The sequence below is a fragment of the Prionailurus bengalensis genome, chromosome E4 (assembly GCF_016509475.1).
Source record: "Prionailurus bengalensis isolate Pbe53 chromosome E4, Fcat_Pben_1.1_paternal_pri, whole genome shotgun sequence".
Lineage (NCBI taxonomy): Eukaryota > Metazoa > Chordata > Mammalia > Carnivora > Felidae > Prionailurus > Prionailurus bengalensis.
The window spans coordinates 1,234,107-1,259,647 of NC_057360.1; the positions used below are offsets into that span (position 1 = coordinate 1,234,107).

At 44.9% G+C, this 25,541-nt stretch overlaps 1 protein-coding gene across 1 annotated transcript in view; it reads left to right on the plus strand.

Moving 5' to 3' along the window:
• The window catches only part of DNAH14 (dynein axonemal heavy chain 14), a 327,779-nt gene that overhangs the window by 11,734 nt on the left and 290,504 nt on the right, over nucleotides 1–25,541 (plus strand). The window contains exons 2-4 of the mRNA XM_043569070.1: nucleotides 7,040–7,145; nucleotides 16,057–16,220; nucleotides 23,702–23,845. Coding sequence (XP_043425005.1) covers nucleotides 7,040–7,145; nucleotides 16,057–16,220; nucleotides 23,702–23,845 — 414 coding nt within the window. The remainder of the gene's footprint in view (nucleotides 1–7,039; nucleotides 7,146–16,056; nucleotides 16,221–23,701; nucleotides 23,846–25,541) is intronic.

Below are 25,541 nucleotides of genomic sequence, written 5' to 3' on the forward strand. Positions count from 1 at the left end.
GTTGATCCAACACTTACATAAAACACCCTGTGCTCATCACAAGTGTACTCCTTAGTCCCCATCACCTGTTTGCACCCATCCCCCACCCATCACCCCTCTAGTGACCAGCAGAATGTTCTCTATAGTTAAGAATCTGTTTCTTGGTTTTCCTCTCTTTGTGCCCCACCATGATCGTTTGTTTTTTTTCTTAAATTCCACTTAGTGAAATCATATGGTGTTTGTCTCTCTCTGACTAATTTCACTTAGCGTAATATACTCTACATCCGTGTCATTGCAGATGGCAAGATTTCATTCTTTTTTATGGCTGAGTATCAATATCCCATCGTGTATATGCACCACATTTTCTTTTTCCAATCATCTGGATACCTGAGTGGGCTCTTATTAGCTTCATGCACCTGGACGTCCCAGCTTTCTCCCCAGATATGGGCAATTTTTAGCCATTATTTGAAAAAACATTCTCCTCCTTTCTCACTTCTTCTGGGACTGTCATATCCTAATATTATTTTACTTGATAGTACCCCACATATGTATAGGCTTTCTTTAGTCTTTTTCATTCCTCATCCTTTTTCTCTGATCGCATAATTTCAAATGATCAAGTCTGCTGTTGATGCTGCTGCATGTTTTTTTCATTAATTGTTTTCTTCAGCTCCAGAATTTGTTTGGTTCCTTTTTATGGTTTCTCTCTCTCTGTTGGCCTTCTCAGTTTGTTCACATTTTGTTTCCCTGATTCTATTTAGTTGTCTGTGTTCTCTCGTAGCTCACTGAGCTTCCTGAAAACAGTTGTTTTGAATTCTCTGTCCAGAAATTCATACGTCTACGTTTCTTTGAGATCCGTTAGGGGAAAATTACTGTGTTCCTTGGGTGGTGTCATGTTTCCTAAGTTTGTGGAAGCCCCGTGTTGCTGTCTGCTTTTGGTGGAGCGGTCTCTCTCCCAACTTTAGGGACCGGCTTTGGTGGTTAAAGACCACGTGCCGGTGGGAGCAAGGGCACTGGCTTGGGGCAGGGGGCGGTTCTGGCTCTGGGAACGACCCTGCAGCATCATGTCCGCAGAGCGTCTTCAGAGAAGTCGGTGTGGGCATCGATTTGTCCCCCTGTGAGGGCTGTTACGGTTGAGGGGATCCCTCTCAACTCGGGGTCTGGCTCCCGAGTGCCCTGGCAGCACTGGTGTCTGACGTGTGGGCGCTTTGGGAGTGACAGAAGCTTTGGGGTCTGAGTAGCTGGTTACCCCACAGTGGCTGCCGGGCCTGCGACGTGGATGCCTGTAGAGTGGCCACGAATCGGCCTCTGCCTCTGCGTCGTGCACGCAGCTGGAGCACTCGGGGCGCCGGGACCCAAGGTACGTGTGGGGTTGCAGCCCGGGGCAGCGGAGCGGCTGCCCCTTCTGGGGGGAGGGCTGCAGCAGTGTCTCCACGCGGAACGGTCCCTCGGTGGCTAAGGCCACTGCTGTCCTCTGTGGAGCAGCACGCTGGGGTCCACGCGACTCACACTGTGGGATCCTCCCTATGAGCGCCGTGGGGGGTCTGCGGCTGTCGTGGGGGCCGCTGAGATCCTCGGTGACGAAGGCTCCCAGGGTCCTCTCTGCGGAATGTGCCGCTGGGGACTGTGATGGCAGCCCCTGTGTGGCTGATGCTGACAGCCCGGCTCCTTTGTCCTCAGCGGGTGTCTCGGCGCAGCCAGTCTCCGCAGGGGTCCTTCTGTGCAGTTACTCTCTTCTCTCCTCCGCTGTGTGGCTGCCGGTTCTTAATTGGACTCTCGAGCCCCCCAGGCCTTTTTTGCACGTAGCTGGCTGGCTGTTCTTTCTGTGGGGGGACAAAGAGTGGGTTCTCCTACTCCGTATCTTGCCGATGTCCAGAGGCCTGATCTCTTCTCTGTTGTTTTCTATTTTCTTTGCATTTATAAAGTTTTGCTTTTTCTAACTTCTTAATTTAGTCTTTTTTTATATGAGATCTTAAAGCTTTTATTTACCTATAAGTACTTCTTTAGATGTATCTCACAAGTTTTAATACTTAATATCTTAGCATCTAATTGTTAATGCTTTGGATTTTCATCGTGATCCCTGAGTTACGTAGGTGTTTCTTAATTTCTGGATTTATGAGATTTCATTTTTTATTCCTTTATTTCTAATCTGGTTGAATTGTGGGCGTGGAATTTGGATTGTATGAAGATAAATTATTTGAAATTTGTTGAGATCTGCATTATGACCAAGTAGTGGTGAATTTTGAAACTGTGCCGTGTGCACTTTAAAATACATGCATTCTCTGGGGCGCCTGGGTGGCTCAGTCGGTTGAGCGTCCGACTTCGGCTCAGGTCATGATCCCACGGTCCGTGAGTTCGAGCCCCGCGTCGGGCTCTGTGCTGACCGCTCAGGGCCTGGAGCCTGTTTCGGATTCTGTGTCTCCCTCTTTCTCTGACCCTCCCCTGTTCATGCTCTCTCTCTCTCTGTCTCAAAAATAAAAAATAAAAAAATGTTAAAAAAATTTTTTTTAAATACGTGCATTCTCAGGGCGCCTGGGTAGCTCAGTCGGTTAAGCGTCTGACTTCGGCTCAGGTCATGATCTCATGGTTCGTGGGTCTGTGCTGACAGCTCAGGACCCTGGAGCCTGCTTCGGATTCTGTGTCTCCCTCTCTGTCTGCCCCTCCCCTGCTCATGCTCTGTGTCTCTCTCTCAAAATTAAACATTAAAAAATTTTACTAAAAAAATACATGCATTCTCTATTTCTTGAGTTGTACACAGTGTATTTGTTAGGTCATAGTTTTAAATTAGATTAGTAAAATCTGTATCCTTGCTAGTTTTGTTTTTGTTTTGTTTGGTGCCAGAGGGGGTTGGCCTGATTAACTGAATTTGTCACAGTGTTTCATTATCATGCTATATTTATTTGTTTCTCCCTATGATTCTGTCAGTTTTGAATTGTGTATTTTGTATCACATATTTTGAAGTCATGTTGTAGGTGGAAGTTCAGAACTGTTTCATTTTTCTGGTGAAATGAACCTTAATCATTATATAGTGAACTTCTCTAGATCTAGTGACTCTTTCTGCCTTACTGCCTATTTTTCTGATATAAATATAGCTATAATATCTTCATTTTGCTTACTAGTTGTCTGGTACATCTTTTTCCTAGCGTTTACTGCATCCTTTTGGTATCCTTTTGTTTTAAGTAAGATCTACCTGGATTTCTCTCCACCCCCCGGTTTTTCTATCTTTGTCTTTGTAGAGAATTTAGTCTACTTGTAGTGACTATAATTATTCATATGTTTTGGGTTATTTCTGCCACCTTATGCTGTGGTTACCATAGAAATTTTAAGATGTACGCTTAACTTACCGAAGTGTCAATTTAACCAATCTTCCTGCAGAAAATATAAGGATCTTAATTTAATTTTGATCATCCCCCTCCTGACCTGTGTGATGTTGTTATAGAGTCTGGTTCCACCTCACTTTTAATCCCCCAAGAAATAATTACTGCTTTATGTAGTTAGAGTTCATTTAGATTTACACATATTCATTACTTCTGCTAGTGATTATTTCTTGTATCTTAGACCTGTCATCTTGGGATAGTATTCCTTCTTTTTTAAGTCCTTGTGGAGTACATTTTATTTGTCTATTGATTTTATTTGCCTGAAATGTCTTTATCTTGCCTTCATTTTTTGAAACATATTTTTGCTAGGTGTAGAATTCTGAGTTGACAGCACATAGAACATTGGAGATGTTATACTGTTGTTTTAGGGGTGTGTGTGCGCGTGTGTGCACACGCACGTGTGCTATAAAGAAGTTCATACTTCTTCTCATTTTAAGTAATCTGTCTCTGGCTACTGTTAGGATCTCCTTTTTATCTTTGGTGTTCTACAGTTTCACTGTGTTGAAGGGGTGTGTGTACATATGCATGTGTACACTTACATATGTATATGTTCATGTATACGAACATATGCGTTAGAATTTGTGGAACTCTGTGAAACTGTAGCTCAGTGTCTGCAAAACTCTCTGTCATTATATTCCCCATTATCTCTCTTCTTCCAGACCCCTGATGAGTGTTATGTCAGATTTACCATTCTGCCGTCTCCACTGTTTAACCTGTCCTCATTTTTTCCATCTCTATCCCTTGATAATTTGCTCAGATCTACCTAAATAAAAGGTGGGTACTATTTGGGAAAGGGAAGGAGGGATTGAATATTATATGGGCAGCCTACTGAAGTCAACCACAGTTATCCTTTGTTTACTTTTTTTGGTGTTTTAAATCCCTGTTTTGTGTAAACACAGAGTTGTGTTTTGCTTCTGATATTTTGAAAGGTTCATGCATTATTCCAGTTCTTCTAGACTTACGACATAGAATATATTTTAACCTTTATTTTGTTATCTATGCACTTTAGGTATCACCCGTTGACTCCATGTTGTGAAATGAAGAAATCAGAACATGATTCATGCATTTACATTCTTAACTGGTACTTCATACTCCCAGATTTTTTATTGCATGTATTATAATTTTAGTTCTTCTTGTGGGTATCTTTATACTTTTAAGTAATATAGTTAGACTTCTCTTATTTATCAGCTTTAAGTAGTGTCTGTTGACCTGTGTATTTGAAAGATGAAGAACACGGGGCGCCTGGGTGGCGCAGTCGGTGAAGCGTCCGACTTCAGCCAGGTCACGATCTCGCGGTCCGTGAGTTCGAGCCCCGCGTCGGGCTCTGGGCTGATGGCTCGGAGCCTGGAGCCTGTTTCCGATTCTGTGTCTCCCTCTCTCTCTGCCCCTCCCCCATTCATGCTCTGTCTCTCTCTGTCCCAAAAATAAATAAACGTTGAAAAAAAAAATTAAAAAAAAAAAAAGATGAAGAACACTCATGCTTCCTATATTCCATTTACTTTCTCTTCTCCCCCTCTTGATTTTTTTTCAGTACTTATAGTATTTTTCCTGTACAAAAGTGTTCGGTTCTGTAATCATATGTCCAATAGTTGTTTTGACCTAATTCTATACTTGAATGAGTTTAATGTTCTTACCTTTGTTTTCTTTATTGCCATATTTTTGCCTTCATCTCTATGCAAAAATTATTGCATACATTTTACAAGAAAGGTCCGTGGACGATATCTTTACTGAATTCTGCACGTGTGAGAATGTTAGCTTCATACTTACACGAAAACTCGGCTCTGATAAAATTCTTAAGCCACTCTTTTCTCCTGAGTAAATGTTCTGGCATTTGAATGTTGCTGTGGAGAAGTGTGAGGTTGACTTGATTTTTTCACTTGTCTTCTAGGAAAAAAGAATAACTCATTTGATTTTTTTTACCAACTCATTTTGATTTTGTTTAAGAGTGTGATTGCATAACTTTCCTCTTTTTTTTTTTTTAATGTTTGGTGGTGATGGTGATAGCATGAAAGTATAAGCCACTCCACATTAAAGTAGCTGTTGGGACTGATGTCTCCTCTCTAGTAGTGGCTGGCAAATGATGGCCTATTGGTTGAATCTGGCCCGCCACCTGTTTTTCTGTGTCTACAAGCTGAGAATGGTTTTTGTAAAGGAATAATGACAAGCAGTTTGATGATAGGTAACACTAACTTTGAATCCCAATCACATAAAATGGTGTCCTTCTCAAAAGAATTCTATTCTCTTCATTAAAAGGTTTGTATTGGGGTGCCTGGGTGGCTCAGTTGGTTGAGCATCTGACTTGTGATTTTGGCTTGGGTCATGATTCCAGGGTCGTGGAATGAGTTTAATGCTCTTACCTTTGTTTTCTTTATTGCCATGTTTTGTACGGCAATATCCCCTCCCTTCGAGTCCTGCATTGGGCTCAGCGCTGAGCAAGGAGTCTGCTTGGGATTCTCTCTCCCTCTGCCCCTCTCCTCTGCTTGTGCTCACTTGCTCTCTCTCTCAAAAAAAAAAAAAGGCTTGTATTAAAAACACTTATACTCAACTATTTTTGTACATTGAATTTCATCAATGAAACATCTGTGGAAATTTGTTCTATCTTTTGTTGTATGACTAATACATAAGTACCATCTTGGATTTTTGCCTTCTGGTCCACAAGCCTAAAATGCCCTTTGGCCTTTTAGAAAAATTTTGCCGACCTCTATTCTGTTGCAAATCCAGAATGGGTTTGATTCAGGGATGCTTTTGAATCTAGTGGGGGTCTCCCTTGGATTCGTCTCCTTGTCTCAAGTGTGGGCCCCAAATTTGTAGCCTTCAGTTCCTGGTTGCAGTAAATGATCTTTCTGTGGCCCTTCCTGGTACTCTTTGGGTCTGATTTCTACACTCTGAGTCTCATCACCAGATAGACCTGTCCCGTGTTGATACTGCTGTTGTTGGCTTCACAGCTAGTGTAGAACTCTCTATCCTGTCTATTCCAGTAAGAACTACTCTTGCCTCTGGCCTATTGCAGTCATAGTTGATTTGTCTGATGCTGAGTCGCATGACAATTAAAGCTTTTTCCACCCTACATGGATTCTAGGCTAACATCTTGCCTTAACTTTAGTTACAGTATACTTCCACGCCTGGGCAGAACATCATCCTTTTTTGGAAGATTTCTGGATCTTGTTAGGTTTCCCTCAGGAATCAGAAAACGAGCCTTTCTTTTTCTTATTTCAAAACCCGCTTCCTTTTGTTCTGTCTGAAGAATGCTGGTGGTGTATGGATATGGCCTTTTAGTACTTAGTGAATATGGTGAACGAGTTTAATAGCTTCGGCCGCTGCTGATGTTGACTACCCTACGTTCTTTCTGATGATTCTTCCTGAGGGGAGGCTCTTAAAGCTTATAATTACCTTTAGTATGGAGTTGAAGGTAAATTGGAATTATATGCACACAAACCCGTCTTTGTAAGAAGGAAAAAGCTGCCTTAGAGGAAGTTAGAGAATACCGAGACTGCCCTGAGAGGGATCGCTAGCCTCGTGAAGGGTCGGGAAATTCTGCGATTCGGAGGAAATACTTGAAGGTCATGGAGATGTTAAATTGAGCCTAGTGGGAGGATGGGAGCCACATATGCAGGTTTGAAACTGGTAGTCATAGCTGTGAGAGCATCCTTTATGTTTAAAAGATAACATGAATGTGTATTTTGCGGCCTGTTATTTCAGAGTCCTGTTTAGAAAAACAAATATCGAAAATATACCCATTGACATGATGACAGATGAAGACGTGAACCGGGAGAAAAGCAACACAAAAGCAAGGTAAAATAAGATATAATCAAGTTAAAATCTCAACGCTGTATGCTAGCGGTAAGCCCTTCTGACAGTGAAAAATGCCACGTGTCCTGGGAGGAGTCCTGGGAGGATCGGATGATGGTGCCGGCCTTTATGACGGAGTGGTCCTTAGGCGTGGTGCCGGCAGGACGGGCGGATTCACGCCGGCTCCTCGCTCCTTCCCCAGCCCAATCCTGGACGTGCCAAAAAGTGAGAGAGGGGTTGATGGGAATGAGAAAGTGACCGAAAACTGAAGAGCCCCGGGAAGGCAATAGGTGGTTAGTTGTTGGTGTCGATGGTGGATAGAAAACGACAACTCAGAGCGGAAGAGGCGGCGCAGAGAGAGTGGAGAGGAGGTTGGAGGGACCCTGTGTTTTCCTTTTTCACATCCCTCTCGGATCAGCATCCACTCGGGAAGAAAATAAGGAAACGCTGACGGGCTCAGGGTCTCCTTCCTGAAATCCCACTGAGCTGGTAGGAGGAGACTACAAAGGACGGAGGGAGGAGACAAGAGCATGTGGGAGACACCGGAGTAGTTCTGGGAGACCAGAGACACGGTCTCTACGGATTCCGCAGAGAGGACACAGCACACCCCGGGCGGCGGCAGGCGAAGCCCGGAGGCAGCTGCTTCACCCCTGCGTCTCTCCCCGCCCCTCCTCTTCCCTCCCCTCGGTGAGCATGCTGGGGCTGAGGGGGCAGTGGCAGTGAGAGCAGGAGCTCGGGAGTTTGTAGAAGCAGCAGGTAGAAGGCAGGGGCCTTTCCTTCACCCCACTCGGCCAGGAGAGTGTTTCTTCCTTCATTCCGATAGGAGAGTTCCGGGATGTGGGGACAGCAGACCCAGCTGAGGGTAGATTACTGTCCCCGGGTCAGAGGCGACTTTGGTATTCTTCCTCCGCTTGCCTCTGAGAACACTCACAGCCAAAGGTAAGAAAAGTGTCCTCTGGGAAACTGACCAGCCAACAGGAAAGATCTACACCTAATGCCAGCGGGGAAAACCTCCGATTGTCCCGCAGTGAAATCTGCCATTTGACAGCATGACAGAGCATGAAGAGTGGCCCCACAGCTTGATCTCGGTGAGGATTCTTAAACACGAATGGGTGACCCGTGACCGTGGGAGGGAAGTTTATAGCTTGATAGAAACTCAAATCACAGAAGCCTATCATGGATTGTCAGGTGACCGAGGAAGCAGCAGGGGGGGGAATTAAAAATGAGGAACGTTTGGAGGCAAAATATCTTTTGGATATTAAATATATAATAGCAGAAGTAAAGCTGAGGAAATTCTCCAGAAAGAAGAATGAAAAGGTAGAGAGAAAATTGGGGAGTAGGAGGGGGAGGAAGATGGCGGCGTAGGAGGACGCTGAGCTCACTGCGTCCTGCACATCACTTAGATTGCACCCACACCTGCCTAAATAACCCAGAAAACCACCAGAAGACTATCAGAACAGATTCTCCGGAGCCAAGCATAGACGAGAGGCCCACGGAAGAGGGTAGGAAGGGCGGAGAGGCGGTGTACACTACACGGACTGGCGGGAGGGAGCCGGGGCGGAGGGGCAGCCCGCTGGCAAAGCAAAGCAGAGGCCCCGAGCCTGGCTTGCAAAAGTGGAGGGCCCGGACAGAGTGTGTTCTGACAGCAAGCGGGACTTAACATCTGGAAGGTTATAAGTTAACAGATCTGCTCGGAGAATGGGGCGAGGGGGGGGGGTGCTGGAGGACAACGGGAGGGAGAGTTGTTGAGCCCCGGACGACAGAGCTCAGCTTGGTCGAGAACAAAGGCGCTCGCCAGCGCCATCTCCCTCGCCCACCCCCCAGCCAAAATCCCAAAGGGAACCAGTTCCCATCAGGGAACTTGCTTGCACTGCGCAAACACCCAACGCTGTGCTTCTGCGGATCCATCGCTCCAGCGGCGGGTCTGACTCCCTCCCGGTGCCACAGGGCCCCTCCCGAAGCAGATCACGGAAGGAAAAGCGAGCTGAGCCTGCCCCTCCCGCCCCCTGCACCTTGCCGATCCACCCCAGCTGATAGGCCAGATCCCCAGCACCACAAGCCTGGCAGTGTGCAAGTAGCCCAGACGGGCCATGCCACCCCACAGTGAATCCCGCCCCTAGGAGAGGGGAAGAGAAGGTACACACCAGTCTGACTGTGGCCCCAGCAGTGGGCTGGGGGCAGACATCGGGTCTGACTGAAGCCTCGCCCACCAACGCAAGTTATTCAAGACAGCACAGGGGAAGTGCCCTGCAGTCCCGCACCACTCCAGGGACTATCCAAAATGACAAAATGGAAGAATTCCCCTCAAAAGAAACTCCAGGAAGTAGCGACAGCTAACGAACTGATCAAATACGATTTAAACAATATAACAGAAAGTGAATTTAAAATAATAGTCATAAAATTAATCGCTGGGCTTGAAAACAGTATAGAGGACAGCAGAAACTCTATTACTACAGAGATCAAGGGACTAAGGAACAGCCAGGAGGAGCTAAAAATGCTGTAAATGAGCTGCAAAATAAAATGGAGGTGACCACAGCTTGGATTGAAGAGGCAGAGGAGAGAATAGGTGAACTAGAAGATAAAATTATGGAAAAAGAGGAAGCTGAGAAAAAGATAAAAAAATCCAGGAGTATGCGGGGAAAATTAGAGAACTAAGTGATGCACTAAAGAGAAATAATCTACACATAATTGGTATTCCAGAGGAGGAAGAGAGAGGGAAAGGTGCTGAAGGTGTACTCGAAGAAATCATAGCTGAGAACTTCCCTGATCTGGGGAAGGAAAAAGGCATTGAAATCCAAGAGGCACAGAGAACTCCCTTCAGACGTAACTTGAATCGATCTTCTGCATGACATATCATAGTGAAACTGGCAAAATACAAGGATGAAGAGAAAATGAAAGCAGCTAGGGATAAACGTGCTCTAACATATAAAGGGAGACTGATAAGACTCGTGACGGATCTCTCTACTGAAACTTGGCAGGCCAGAAAGGAATGGCAGGAAATCTTCAATGTGATGAACAAAAAAAAAAAAAATATGCAGCCAAGAATCCTTTATCCAGGAAATCTGTCATTTAGAATAGAAGGAGAGATAAAGGTCTTCCCAAACAAACAAAAACTGAAGGAATTCATCACCACTAAACCAGCCCTACAAGAGATCCTAAGGGGGATCCTGTGAGACCAGAGACATCGCTACAAACATGAAACCTACAGACATCACAATGACTCTAAACCCATATCTTTCTATAATAACACTAAATGTAAATGGACTAAATGTGTCAACCCAAAGATATAGGGTATCAGAATGGATAAAAAAACAAGACCCATCTATTTGCTGTCTACAAGAGACTCATTTTAGACATGAGGATACCTTCAGATTGAAAGTGAGGGGATGGAGAACTATTTATCATGCCACTGGAAGTCCAAAGAAAGCTGGAGTAGCCGTACTTATATCAGACAAACTAGACTTTAAATTAAAGGCTGAAACAAGAGATGAAGAAGGGCATTATATAATAATTACAGGGTCTATCCATCAAGAAGAACTAACAATTATAAATGTCTATGCGCCGAATACGGGAGCCCCAAATATATAAACAATTACAAACATAAGCAACTTTATTGACAAGAATGTGGTAATTGCAGGGGACTTTAATACTCCACTTACAACAATGGATAGATCATTTAGACACATGGTCAATAAAGAAACAAGGGCCCTGAATGACACATTGGATCCGATGGACTTGACAGATATATTTAGAACTCTGCATCCAAAGCAACAGAATGTACTTTCTTCTTGAGTGCACATGGAACATTCTCCAAGATAGATCACATACTGGATCACAAAACAGCCCTTCATAAGTATACAAGAATTGAGATCATACCATGCATACTTTCAGACCACAATGCTATGAAGCTTAAAATCAACCACAGGAAAAAGTCTGGAAAACCTCCAAAAGCATGGAGGTTAAAGAACACCCTACTAAAGAGTGAATGGGTCAACCAGGCAATTAGAGAAGAAATTAAAAAATATATGGAAACAAACGAAAATGAAAATACAACAATCCAAACGCTTTGGGATGCAGCGAAGGCAGTCCTGGGAGGAAAATACATTGCAATCCAGGCCTATCTCAAGAAACAAGAAAAATCCCAAATACAAAATCTAACAGCACACCTAAAGGAAATAGAAGCAGAGCAGCAAAGACACCCCAAACCTAGCAGAAGAAGATAAATAATAAAGATCAGAGCAGAAATTAAAAATATAGAATCTAAAAAAACTATAGAGCAGATCAATGAAACCAAGAGTTGGTTTTTTGAAAAAATAAACAAAATTGACAAATCTCTAGCCAGGCTTCTCAAAAAGAAAAGGGAGATGACCCAAATAGATAAAATCATGAGTGAAAATGGAATTATTACAACCAATCCCTCAGAAATACAAGCAATTATCAGGGAATACTATGAAAAACTATATGCCAACAAACTGGACAACCTGGAAGAAATGGACAAATTCCTAAACACCCACACACTTCCAAAACTCAAACAGGAGGAAATAGAAAGCTTGAACAGACCCATAACCAGCGAAGAAATCGAATCGGTTATCAAAAATCTCCCAATAAATAAGAGTCCAGGACCAGATGGCTTCCCTGGGGAATTCTACCAGACATTTAAAGCAGAGATAATACCTATCCTCAAGCTATTCCAAAAAATAGAAAGGGAAGGAAAACTTCCAGACTCATTCTATGAAGCCAGTATTACTTTGATTCCTAAACCAGACAGAGACCCAGTAAAAAAAGAGAACTACAGGCCAATATCCCTGATGAATATGGATGCAAAAATTCTCAATGAGATACTAGCAAATCAAATTCAACAGCATATAAAAAGAATTATTCACCACGATCAAGTGGGATTCATTCCTGGGAGGCAGGGCTGGTTCAACATTTGCAAATCAATCAACCTGATACATCACATTAATAAAAGAAAACATAAGAACTGTATGATCCTGTCAATCGAAGCGGAAAAAGCATTTGACAAAATTCAGCATCCTTTCTTAATAAAAACCCTCGAGAAAGTCAGGATAGAAGGAACATGCTTAAACATCATAAAAGCCATTTATGAAAAGCCCACAGCTAACATCATCCTCAATGGGGAAAACTGAGAGCTTTTTCCCTGAGATCAGGAACACGACAGGGATGTCTACTCTCACCGCTGTTGTTTAACATAGTGTTGGAAGTGCTAGCATCAGCAATCAGACAACAAAAGGACATCAAAGGCATCAAAATTGGCAAAGATGAAGTCAAGCTTTCACTTTTTGCAGATGACATGATATTATACATGGAAAATCCGATAGACTCCACCAAAAGTCTGCTAGAACTGATAACATGAATTCAGCAAAGCCGCAGGATACAAAATCAATGTACAGAAATCAGTTGCATTCTTATACACTAATGAAGCAACAGAAAGACAAATAAAGAAACTGATCCCATTCACAATTGCACCAAGAAGCATAAAATACCTAGGAATAAGTCTAACCAAAGATGTCAAAGATCTGTATGCTGAAAACTATAGAAGGCTTATGAAGGAAATTGAAGAAGATACAAAGAAATGGAAAATCATTCCGTGCTCATGGGTTGGAAGAATAAATATTGTTAAAATGTCAATACTACCCGAAGCTATCTAGACATTCAATGCAATCCCAGTTAAAATTGCACCAGCATTCTTCTCGAAGCTAGAACAAGCAATCCTAAAATTCATATGGAACCACAAAAGGCCCGAATAGCCAAAGTAATTTTGAAGAAGACCAAAGCAGGAGGCATTACAATCCCAGACTTTAGCCTCTACTACAAAGCTGTCATCATCAACACAGCATGGTATTGGCACAAAAACAGACACATAGACCAATGGAATAGAATAGAAACCCCAGAACTAGACCCACAAATGTATGGCCAACTCATCTTTGACAAAGCGGGAAAGAATATCCAGTGGAAAAAACACAGTCTCTTTAACAAATGGTGCTGGGAGAACTGGACAGCAACATGCAGAAGGTTGAAACTAGACCACTTTCTTACACCATTCACAAAAATAAACTCAAAATGGATAAAGGACCTGAATGTGAGACAGGAAACCATCAAAACCCTAGAGGAGAAAGCTGGAAAAGACCTCTCTGACCTCAGCCGCAGCAATTTCTTACTTGACACATCCCCAAAGGCAAGGGAATTAAAAGCAAAAATGAACTACTGGGACCTCATGAAGATAAAAAGCTTCTGCACAGCAAAGGACACAATCAACAAAACTAAAAGGCAACCAACAGAATGGGAAAAGATATTTGCAAATGACCTATTGGACAAAGGGCTAGTATCCAAAATCTATAAAGAGCTTACCAAACTCCACACCCGAAAAACAAATAACCCAGTGAAGAAATGGGCAGAAAACATGAATAGACACTTCTCTAAAGAAGACATCCAGATGGCCAACAGGCACATCTGGGGGTGGGGTAAATTAACTGTTCAATGGCAGTTAGTCTGAAACACGATATCAAATTTTTAGGAAAGGTATGAACAAAATAGGCTCAATAGGTAATAGGGAAGATGAACTTTTTATCCACTAAAATTGTCACATTGGTAGTTATGAATCATGACTGAAACCCCCCACCCCCACCCGGACCACACATATCAGGCTCAGGCAGATTGCCAGAGTTTCTGAGTTTCTAACAGGTTTACAGGTTCTAACATAAATTCAAGAAAAAATAAGTCCAGTCTTTCACAACTTCTTCCACAGAACAGAAAAAGAGAAGATAGTCCCTAAATTGAGTTAGGACATAATCTTCCTAGTCAGTTTCATTCACAACCTGAGAAGTAAAAAACCGTAAATGTGTTATAGGTTACAGGTTACTTAACCTGTAACCTACAGGTTATAGCAGCTTGTAAAAGTGGATGATACACCAAGATCAAATTGAGTATCTCATCTCAGAAGTGCAAGGTTAGTTGAACAGTAGAAAATGCATCAATACCAATTACCATTAATAGATCAAAGGAAGAAAAGCATTTGATAAAATGCATGCATTGTCTGTTAATGATAAAAACTGTTAGCAAACTACATGATTAGGGGCATTTACCAAAAATCTGAAGCAAATATTTTTAATGGTCAAGAGCTAAAAGTGTTCCTTGTAAGTTGAGAAAAGTGACAGGGATATTTGCTATTGCCACTTCTATGTGACAGCCTATAAAAGGTCCTAGGGCAGTAAGACAAGAAAAAAAACCGAGGACAAAAGGAGATGAAAGCCGAAAAGTTTAAAAAAGGAGAAACCGTAATCATTTATAAATGGTGTCTAGAAAAAAGTAGAAAAGAATTTACAAAGTTTCATAATTAATAAGTGAATTTAAATTAGCAAGACTGCTAGATTAAAATCAATTTATGTAAGTGAATTTCATTCCAGCGGTAGATTGAAAATGTAAATAAATCATAACTACCATTTGTAATTGTAACGAAAAATCCAGTACCTGGAAAAAATCATTTTTGAAATTATATGTTTGACCTTAATGGAGAAAATTACAAAATATAATTAAGAATGCAACACAATTTGTATAGAAAAGCAAAGGGCCACGAGTGTGTCAGCACTCTTCAAGAAAAAGAAAGTTGGGAATCTTACCCTACAGCTGTCACAACTCTAGCAATTAAAGCACTGGGATACAGAAACAAGGAGAAACCAATACAAATAAAGAAACGTGGATAATGGTATATACATTTTGAGTAACACGGACTTGTTTTACAGGTCAGGGAAGGGAAGGACGGGGGTGTTCGATAATGGTGCTGTGGCATCACAGATCCTTATGGGAGTGTGGAGGGGAGGGCCTGCCCCACGCATCGTACCCAAAACTCGGGGATTTAAGAACCAACATATGATGTATAAGACTTGTAAAAGCAAAACTTTAAAACTGTTAGGAAATAGTACAAGAATTTTGTCAAGATTGGAGTAAGGGCAGAGTTCTTAAGAATAAACACAAATCATAAAGACAAAGATAGATAAATTAGCTTATATTAAAGTGAAGAACTTACGTTTGTGAAGACTTCATCAAGGAAGTGAGAGGACCAAACCAGACCTCTTCAGCACATATAAAATGGCAGAAGGTTACTATCCAAAGTGCATGAAGAACTAAGCGTTGTTAAGAAAGTGGCATGCGATTCAGTATAAAAAACGAACAGAGGGTACGGACTGACATTTCAATGAAGAGGAGACTGTTCAAGGAGTTTTTAGACTAAGGGGACTCAAAACACTCAAGATTTAACACCTAAGGAAAGTATCCATGAGCAAGTATAGAGAGGTCGTGCTCCGTCTTTGCGAGGAACTTCCCTTCTTGTTCAGGTGATTAAGTGTTTTCATTTACCCTACTGGTAGTTACTGTTTCCCACCGAGCAGTATGTGAGGATCTACAGAACCCTGAATTTCCCCCGCCTCGTAAAAACACGGTCTGTGGTGTAAGTCAGTTGTAGGCAGTGATTGTGGATTCGGTTCTTATGAAAAGGTTTTCCAGCGTTTACAAACAGGCAGTTGGCTAATGTATTGTGAAAAGGTTTTGGTTTGAATCTCAATAAGTGTGGTTGTGGGTGATTGTTTTATAACGAAGGGTACTGAATTCCAGGAAACTGTATTCTGACCTCACTCTGCCGCTAGCTAATCGGGTAACAGTTCTTCATCTTTTAGGTGAGGTGAGGATTCTTAAGTCCTTTCCAGCATTAAAATTTCAACAATAATATCAGATCTCTTTTGCATTTAACTAGATAGCCTCTCCTTGTTCAGATCTACTTTTTAGAGGGTCTATCAAAAATGGTTTGAAAGGATAGGTGTTACATTGTATAGTATAAAGATTTAAGCGTCAAGTCCTAGAGAACGTCGACCACGCCATCTGACTTTCTTTGTCACATCAGGCTTCGGAAATACGAGGAACAGGAGTATGGAGACGACACATCATCAGAGACTCAACCAGCTAAAGCAGCAGCAAAGGAAACCTTAGAATATAAAACACTTGAAACGTTTTCTGGAGCCTTGAAGTCAGGACAGACAGAAGAAATCTATCAAGATTACTATCCAGGCATGTCAATTTATGTTTTCTTTTATGGAGATGGGAAGAAATTTCAATAGCGTAAACTGAGAAAAACAAGTAACGTACGCTGAAATACTAGTTCACTTTCAAAATACGAGGTTTGGTACTTGATGGGTTTCATTAGTCTTGGCAGTTGGTAATATCTTCAGATAGAGAGCTTGCCTCTTGAAGGGGACATAATCTAAATGCTGTCATCGTAATCAAAATAACAGTGATCTCGCTGCCACCACCGAGAAAATCTGACGTTTCTGTAACTTTGGGGGTTTTTGTGAGGCAAGGACTCAGGTTGGCTCAGCATTCCCTGAAGGCCCCCGTACGTCTGGTTGTGCCGTGACCTCCTTTGTCGCTCTTGTCTGTGGGGGCCCTGATTACTCCTCCACACGCCTCCGTCGGTTCAGTCTTCTTTCTGCTCGTCTCAAATTCTGCCATTAACCATATGTAAAATAAATTAAAATTTTTTTAATTTTTCAACTTTTATTTTGAGAGAGAGACAGAGACCGAGGGCGAGAGGGGGAGGAGCAGAGACAGCGGGAGACACAGAATCTGAAGCAGGTTCCCGACTCCACGCTGTCAGCACAGAGCCTGACACAGGGCTTGAATGCACGAACGATCACGACCTGAGCCGGAGTTGGGAGTCGGACGCTTCACCGACTGACCCCGTGGGCGCCCTGTCCACAGCTCTTTTATGTCCTCACCTTATGAAGGTTGCTCTTTGGTCTCCATCCATAGCCCCCTTCTCCCTCCAGCAGCCTCTGTGATACCAGTATCCTCCGCCCTTCCCACTTCTCTGCTCCCGGGTTGTCCAAACTTCAGCGCTACTCAGTTTAATTGCCGGTTTTCCCTGCTTTCCCTCTCGGACTGGTAAGCCTTTTTGCAGGACGCTCTCGCACCCTTGTCTGTGTGGGTTCTGTTCCCTGAGCCGTGGTCCCCAGCATCCGTGGGGCACTCCGCACCACCTGGTGCCAGCTGGCCTGCTTTTAGCTTTGCCTCTCGTTGCCCACGGCGTCTGTTTACCCTGTTGCGGTTCAACCTTAAGCCTCTCTTACTTGTTTATGCTTCCTGCTTTATGAAAACTAAAAATTAAAATCGAGGTAATCACATGGAGACATCTAACTGGCACCTCCCCGGCCCCACGTCGGTACTTGTCTCGCTCCTAGAGTGCCTGGGCCTTGTAGCTAAGTGTCCGCAGGGCTGGCAAAGCTTCCGCTCCAGCAGAGTGAAAAGTAGAAGAGCCGTGACCCTTCCGTCACTTTCCTCAGTAAACGGGGGGCAGAAATACAAGGCTGGATAGGAATACAGGGGCCAGGCAAAGTAACGGCTTGTCGGCTGTGTTAAGGATTCAGGTCATTATCTTGCGAAGACAAAAGCCATGGCAAGGGTCTAAACAAAGAGCTGACATCAGATTTCTACTCTGAAAAGATCACTCTGGCTGCAGATTGAAGAATAGACTGGAGGGGAAGAAGAATTGATACAGGGAACCTTTGGATATTCTTTTTTTTTTTTCAATTTTTATTTTTATTTTTAGAGAGAGAGAGAGCACACAAGCAGGGGGAGGGGCAGAGGAAGAGAGAATGAGAGAGAGAGAGAATATGTTAAGCAGGCTCCATGCTCAGGACAGGACCTGACACGGGGCTCGATCCCACAACCCTGGCATCATGACCTGAGGTGAGGTCAAGAGTCGCACGCTCAAGCGACTGAGCCACCCGGGCGCCCCGAGGCTTAGGCTGTTCTGAAGGTAGGATTATCAGTCAGGGTGGTGGGTTGGTGAGAGAGAGGTGGTGTCAAAGGTGAGAGCTAGGTTTCTGGCTTGTCTGATCGAACGAATAGTGGTGCTGTTCTCTGAGACAGGGAGCCCTGAAGACGGGTCGGTCTGTGGGGGCCGGGAGCAGATTGTGATTTCAATTTGGGACACGTGGAATTTGAATACCTTTGGTACACTCCGGGAGATGTCAAGCAAGCAGCCGAACATATGTGTCTGGGGCTCAGAGAAGCCAGGGCAGAGACGATGTACTTGGAGTAGTTATGTGGGTGGCAACTTAAGCCGTGGATGCGGTGAGATTCCCGAAGGAGAGCGTACGAAGTGAGACGGAAGCAGGACGGAAGAACCGTGGCAGCGATGACCCGGGCAAAGGAGGGTGGCTGTAGTGGACACGTGGGGACGGTCAGAGCCAGGCCAGATAGAGTGATGAGCGAGAGGACGAGCACGTGGTGTCACAGAAGCCAGAGGAAAAAACTACCAGGAACGAAGGAGTGGGTCCCGGTTCAAGACGGCTGGTGTAGAAGGATCCTGGACTCCCTCTTCCTGCACGCACACCGAGTATGCAGCTACGTGTGTGACCGTTTCCACCGGGAAACACCCCAAAACGAGCTCATCAACTCCTGCACACTGGGGAATGAAGGGAAAAGCCCCATCAAAATGGGTAGGAGAGACTGAGGCACGGTCTCACCGTAATCCCCGCCCACGGCCCCGTAGCCCCCATCCAGGAGGGGACTCCCAGTCCTGAGCCTCCCCCTGAGCCACACTGGGCACCCCAACTTTTAAGGCCTATCCCTGAGAGATGAGCCCCGCAGACAGCTAGCTTTGGAGTCCAGGGCTTTGATCCAGGACACCTACAAGGCTGCAGGGAACCGAGAAACAGTTCTTAAAGGACTTAGCGGTCACCCTCCCCGGGGCCTAGCGCACAGGCAGGCGAACGAATGACTGAAACGTTCCCAGCCTTTCAGTGAACGAGGCCCATCAGATTATCCTAAAGCTCAGCTCTGAGAGTCAGGCTTCTGACATCCAGGGCCCTATTGAAATGCTGTCCAAAAAGGGAGACTGGCAGGTACCGTCCTGACCCTCTCCCTGTGCCTTGCTCCAGAGCCCCAGCATCTCCAAGAAAGGAGCACGTACGCTCACTTGGCGCCCTGAGTTTCGTGGCTGCTGCCCTGGGAGAACCTCTAGATGGCCTGACCGGTGGCCAGAGGGGCTTACACTGCAGGTCCCATAGAACTGTTATAAGTGTGGAGTTCTTACCTGGCTCCACCCAGGGCCCAGCACAGACTCAGCAGACTGGAAGAGACCCCCAGTCCTTCCGAGAAAGGGGTCTGTTGTCTTGTCCTGAAGCTTCAGCCTACAGGGCAGGCTTCTTTGGTGAACATATGAGGGCCCACTGAGATACCCTCGGGGGACAGAGCCCAGTGGGCACATCTGGTGGGGGGTGCTCTCCTCTATCCCACTCTGGGTCACTGGACTCTCCTGGGGCGGGGAGCTGGCGCACTAGTCTGGCACCCTGGGTTTTTTGTCTGCCACCCAGGAGACCCCTTTTGACCTCCTGGGCCCGGTGACCATGGGGCTCGCACATGTGAGTCCTGCTGAACTGTTACAAATGGAGAAATAGCTCTTACGGGCCACCTGTCCCACAGATCAGAGAGCGTAGTGAGGTGCATCCACAGTCTGTCAGAATAATCTAGTGTAAAGGGGGGGTGGGTTAATCACTTATATGCAGAATACTTATGAAGGTTAAGAGATTAAAGTAGCAAAAAGAACTATGACCACGAATTGTTGTTAATGAATACACAGGATAAAAAAGTAAATTGTGAACATCAAAGACATAAAAATGTGGGATGGAGGAGAAAAGTGTAGAATTTTAGAATGCATTCAAACCTAAGTTGCCATCAACTTAAATAGATTGTTATAAGTTGTTTTATGTAAGCCTCATGGTAAGCACAAGGCAAAAACCTATGGTAGATACACAAAAGATAGACAGGAATGTAAGAATACTCTATAGAAAACCATGAGATCACAAAGGAAGAGGACAAGAGAAGAAGGAACAAAGGAATCGCAAAACAACCAGAAAACAGTTAACAAAATGGCATTAAGTCCATTCCTATCATTAGTTACTTCAACTACAAATGCACTAATTCTCCAAACAACAAATACAGAGCGGCCAAATGGATAAGAAACAAGACCCGTCTATATGCTGCCTACAGGAGACTCACTTCAGTTGCACAAACACACACAGACTGAAATGAAAGGATAGAAAAAGATACTCCATGTGAATGGAAACCAGAAGAAAGCAAGCTGGGGTAGTAATGGACTGTAATAAGAGACAGAGACGTCAATATATAATGACAAAGGGTTCAATACAGCAAGAGAATATAATGTTTGTAAATATGGACCGAACATAGGAGCACCTGAATAGAAATAGATAGCGAAACAGTAATAGCAGGGGACTTTAACATCCTACTTACATCAGTGGTTAGATCATCCAGACAAAACAAACAAACAAAAACAAAACCCACACTCCAAAACAATAAGGAAACCTTGGTCTTAACGTGTGAGACCAGATGGATTTAACAGATGTAGTAGTACATTTCATCTAAAAGCAACAGACTACGCGTGTGTACATGGGACATGTGTGTACATGGGACAGACATTCTTCAGGATAGATCATACAGCAGGCCACAAAACAAGTCTCAATAACTATAAGAAGGTTGAAATCATATCAAGCATCTTACCTGTCACAATGGTAAAAAACAAAAAACTAGAAATATTTACAAAAAGAAAACTGGAAAATACAGAAACGTGGAGATTAAGCAGTGTGCTACTGAACAACTAAGGACCAAAGAAAAAATCAAAGAAATACCTTGAGACAAATGAAAATCTAAATACAGCATAGCAAAGTTACAGGATACAGCAAAGTAGTTAGAAGAGGGAAGTTCATAGCAGTACAGGCCTACTTCGATAAGTGAGAAAAATCTCAATCTAACTTTACACTTGAAGTAGAAAAGAAAAAAAGTCAGTAGAAGGAAGGAAATAAGGACGATCAGAGCAGAAATAAATGAAATGGAGACTAAAAAGACAATAGGAAAGATTAATGACACCAAGAGATGTTTCTTTGAAAGGATAAACAGTTGAAAGACCTTTAGGAAGGATCGCGCGCGTGCGCACACACGAAGACTCAAGTGAAATGGGTGACGGTGGTCAGACGTACAGACTCCAGTTATAAACAAGTTGTGGCGATGTGATGTTCAGCATGGTGACTGTTAATGATACCGTCTTGCAAGTTTGAAAGTTGCTAAGAGAGTAAATCTTCGAGGTTCTCATCACAAGAAAAGAAATTGTGACCGCGTGGTGATGAATGTTAGCTAGACTCTTTGTGGTGATCATCTTGCAATATGTACACGTACCAAATCATCGTGTTGGGCGCCCGAAGCCAACCTGATGTTCTTTGTCAGTTAGAGCTTAAAAAGGAAGGAGAGGTTGGAAGTATCGATACTGGTGAGTAAAATGAGGGCTGGAAGGGTGCCCTGAAGTAGTAGCCCCGAGGGGTCAGTCGCAGGAGCGCTGCGGGAGTGGAGGCCCAGAACCTGCCCAGAAGAGAGAGAGAAGTGGCAGAAGATGAAGAAACAGAATGCCGATGACGTGCAGCCCTTTCTGGAAGTCTGTGACGGAAGGCAAGATAGAGATGGTCAACTGGAGGGGAGTGTGGTCTAGGACGAGGTGATTCATGCTGGGAGCTGGACACAGAGGAAGAGAAGAATCGTTAATAGTGTAGGCACGCGGGGGTGGTGTGGGCAAAAGGCGGAAAGGATTGGTTTGGATGGGAAGAGAAACACACCCCCCTTGTTTAAGTCAGAAGGGACAGGAGGGAAAGACGGGCGCAGGTGTGGTTCGTCGGCTTGCGTAGTCGTGGCACGTTGAGAGAATTCCCGCCGGGTGCCTTTGTGTTCCCCGGGAAGTAGGCATGGAGAGCAGGTGAGCAGAGAGCGGAAGGTGGAGGTTCAGAGGTTTGAGGTGCATGGGGGAATTCTAGCCACCGATGAGCCAGAAGGGCAAGTCAGCCAGGCAGACGGGGACTTCAGGTTGTGATCAATAAAGGTGACCTTCGGGAGTTACCGATCCCCTCGTCGTGGGCCTTCGTGTGACGGCACTGGGCTGCGGGACGTGGGCACATCGAGCACGCAGAGTTGGGTTCGTCCAGGGCCGCTGCTCTGCCACGGAGATGAGATCAAAAGACGGTGAGGGTGCAGCGTGTTGGCGACATACTTTCGGCTGGATAGAGAGAAAGAGGAGAATAAACAGAGGGATGATGGGTCGTCAGTGATGGGGCCATGAACTGGAGGTGCTGGTGAAGTCAAAAACGTGATGTTGGAAGCGTTACGTGTGCAGGAAGGAGACAGGCAGGTGACGGCAGGTGCTGGGCTGTGATCGGGCTAGAGGTGAGGACGTTCAGGGAGCGGGCCAGGGTGTCGCATCAGACGCCAGAAAGATGGCGGGTCTGATTCGGGGAAACAGGCCCTCGCTGGAGCCTGGGCCCCAGATTCATCGGTGGATGTCCGTGAGCTGTGCAAGAGTAGGACGTAGTGAGAAGGCATGAGTTTCGGGCGTAGGGTCTTGTTTTAGGGGGTGAGACGTAATGGTCCGGGAGTGGAAGTGGGAGCGGGGACGAAAACGAGCCCACTTTCCAGGCTTGAGGCACGCGGGGTGCAGGACTGTCACCGACCGGTGCTTGAGAGGGCTGCGTGTGCGTGACGTCTGGGAGATCACCGGGTTTCAGTTAAGGCACGGGAGTGGGAGAAACTCCTGGGCTCGATGTTGGGGAGAAGGGAAGGTTTCACGGCTCTTTCCCACAGACGTTCTCGTGGCCCCCTGGACGGTACTTGTGTTTTCTTACCTCTCTCCTCCCCAGCCCTGTCCCCACCGCAGTGAAAGTCCTTACCCTCCTCGACGTGTGATTCCTCCGGCCGGGTGGGTGTGTGGTCTCTGACTCTACAGATGGGATGTTCTCTCTCTCTGTCTGTCTGTCTCCTCTGACTTGGGACTTGGGTGGAAACGGAACTTACCGGCTGTGTCGCTTGTACTCCTTTTGTGTTGTGTGTAATTATCGTACCTTATTCCCTACTTAACTGGAGGCTCACCACACTACATACATTTTCATCATATCAAGGAGAAAATGTATAATTTGTTTGCTTTTGAAAAGTGCATTTTCAGTAATTTCTGCCTTCTTCATGCTGAGATCCCACCGGTCAGGTGAGTCATAGAAGGAATCTGGGAAATTGGCCGAATGTGACTTTTCTGCATTTGTATCTGTTTCTGGCCTTGTTACTAAACCGCAGTTAATAAAAAAAGCTTTTGTTGTAGATTTCACAGGCGCATTCGCATTTTAAAGGTTTATTGTAACAATAAAGTTAATACTGGTCTTTGTAAGCACTTACCATGCGCTTTAAGCGTAGGAACGGCTTCAGCCTCTAACGCCCTCCGAGGTTCTCCCTGGAACAGTCCTCGTTTCCCAGGTGAGGAAAGGGTGGGGGACTGGGCGGGGAAACTCGGAACGGCGCGTGGAGCTCGGGCCGTCTGACCCGGAGCCTGTGCTCTTAGAGACTGAGATTGCACTGTGATCTCTTGCGTGGCCCGGCACGTAGCGGGCCCTGCCATCGTGTATGGCGCGTGCTGGTTTCTCAGTTAATGATGCTTTTGTTTTCAGAGTACCTTCAAGAAAGTAGAACTCTGCAGGAGCTTTCAAAGCCAGTTCCTCATAAGAAGAAAGAGGTATCAAAGGAAAAGAAGGGCCCAACTAACGCTTGTCCAAAAGTTAAGAAGAAAAGGCTTGCGTCGTACGATAGGACAGGTACGTAGCATCGCAGACCCGGCTTGTTTAGAAGACACTACGTTCTTTCAGATTATTTTGTGGTTTTATGTGCTTAAGTAGGACACTGATTTTAGAAGAAACAGTCTTACTGAATTCGGGTTGCTTAGAATTGTTGGGTTTTTTTAAATCCTTGAAAACCTAAAATATCAATAGATCAAAAAATTGACAGATGGTTCACTGACTATGTTCTTAATTAGGAGCAATCCCTGAAGGTTATGGTTAGAGAAGTGTGAAGAAAATGAAGTTGTGTGCTTCTGTCTTACCCTTTCAGTAAAATTTTATAGTATCATTATATTTAATAGTTTTGTGTCTTCGTCTGACACAGAGGTTAAGTCCCCAAATAAGTAATTCATTGAAACTGAATTTCTTACTGACATTCTCCAGTTTGTACTTTCTCTATGCCTCCAATTCTGATTTGTATTAATATTTTCAGTTTGACAGGAAAAGGAAACTTTTCTATATTTTACTGACATACCACGGTCCAGGGCAGATTAATTGTAAAGCTATTGAAGCTTAAATTTCCGGGCCTGACATAAACAGGCTTCATTCTTTTATTTTTTTTTATTATTTATTTTTTAATGTTTATTTATTTTTGAGAGACAGAGACACGGAGCATGAGCAGGGGAGGAGCAGAGAGAGGGGGAGACACAGAATCCGAAGCAGGCTCCAGGCTCTGAGCTGTCAGCACAGAGCCCGACAAGGGGCTCGAACCCACGAACTGCAAGATTGATTGTGACCTGAGCTGAAGTCAGACACTTAACCGACTGAGCCACCCAGGCGCCCACTGTGTGGGTGTGGGGGTTCGTGCTTCCGCAGTCCCCTCCCTGCGAGTGCAGGCAGGACCCCAGCGGGATGGAGCCTTGCTCCCAGAAGTAGGTCATTCCGTGTGGCATTTCTGAGATGTAGTTAAGGCCCTTTTTCCTGGGCAAGCCCTCCCTACTGATGGGCCTGTAAAAGAGACCAGAGGCAGTAGTAGATGCCACACTGCCGTCACCGAAGGGGCAAACTGCCATGTTGTGGGCGGGGCCCCATCGCAAGTAGCTCACGAGAGTACCCCGCCAGCAGTCAGCAGGAAAATGGGGACCCCCGTCCTGCAGCCACAAGGAAGCGGGTTCTGCCAACACCCGAGGGGAGCTTAGAGGCGGATCGCTTCCTAGCGTGTCTCGAGATGCGGGCCTGGTCAGCCGACATCTCTGTTTCAGCCCTGCAGACGCTGAGCCGAGATCCCTGACCCGGGAAACCATGGGGCTCTGAAGGTGTGTCATCTTAGACCCGGTTTGTGGTAACTTGTTACGCAGCAGTAGAAAGCAGGTACAGGGGTGACATGGTGCACGTGTAGCGAAAGGCACTCCCCTTTTCTGCTGCCCGTTCTCTGGCCCCAGTTACAGTTCACGCCAGCGAACAGTTACTCTGAAATCGGTGACTCGTTTCCATTTACGGTTTTATGCATTTTCTCCATTTATATTCACCCATCATGGTGGTTTAAAAATTTGTCCACATCTGTTCTGACACCCCTTCCTTCAAAAGGTGGAGCCTTGCTCTTCTCCCTCTAAGTGAAGGCCAGACTCACAGCCTCTGTTCTAACCAAGTAGTATGGTGGAAGGGACGGTGTGTGACCAGGCAGAGCGGTGCCTTCTGCTTTGTCGCTCTGCTCACTCTCTGGGGGACGCCAGTG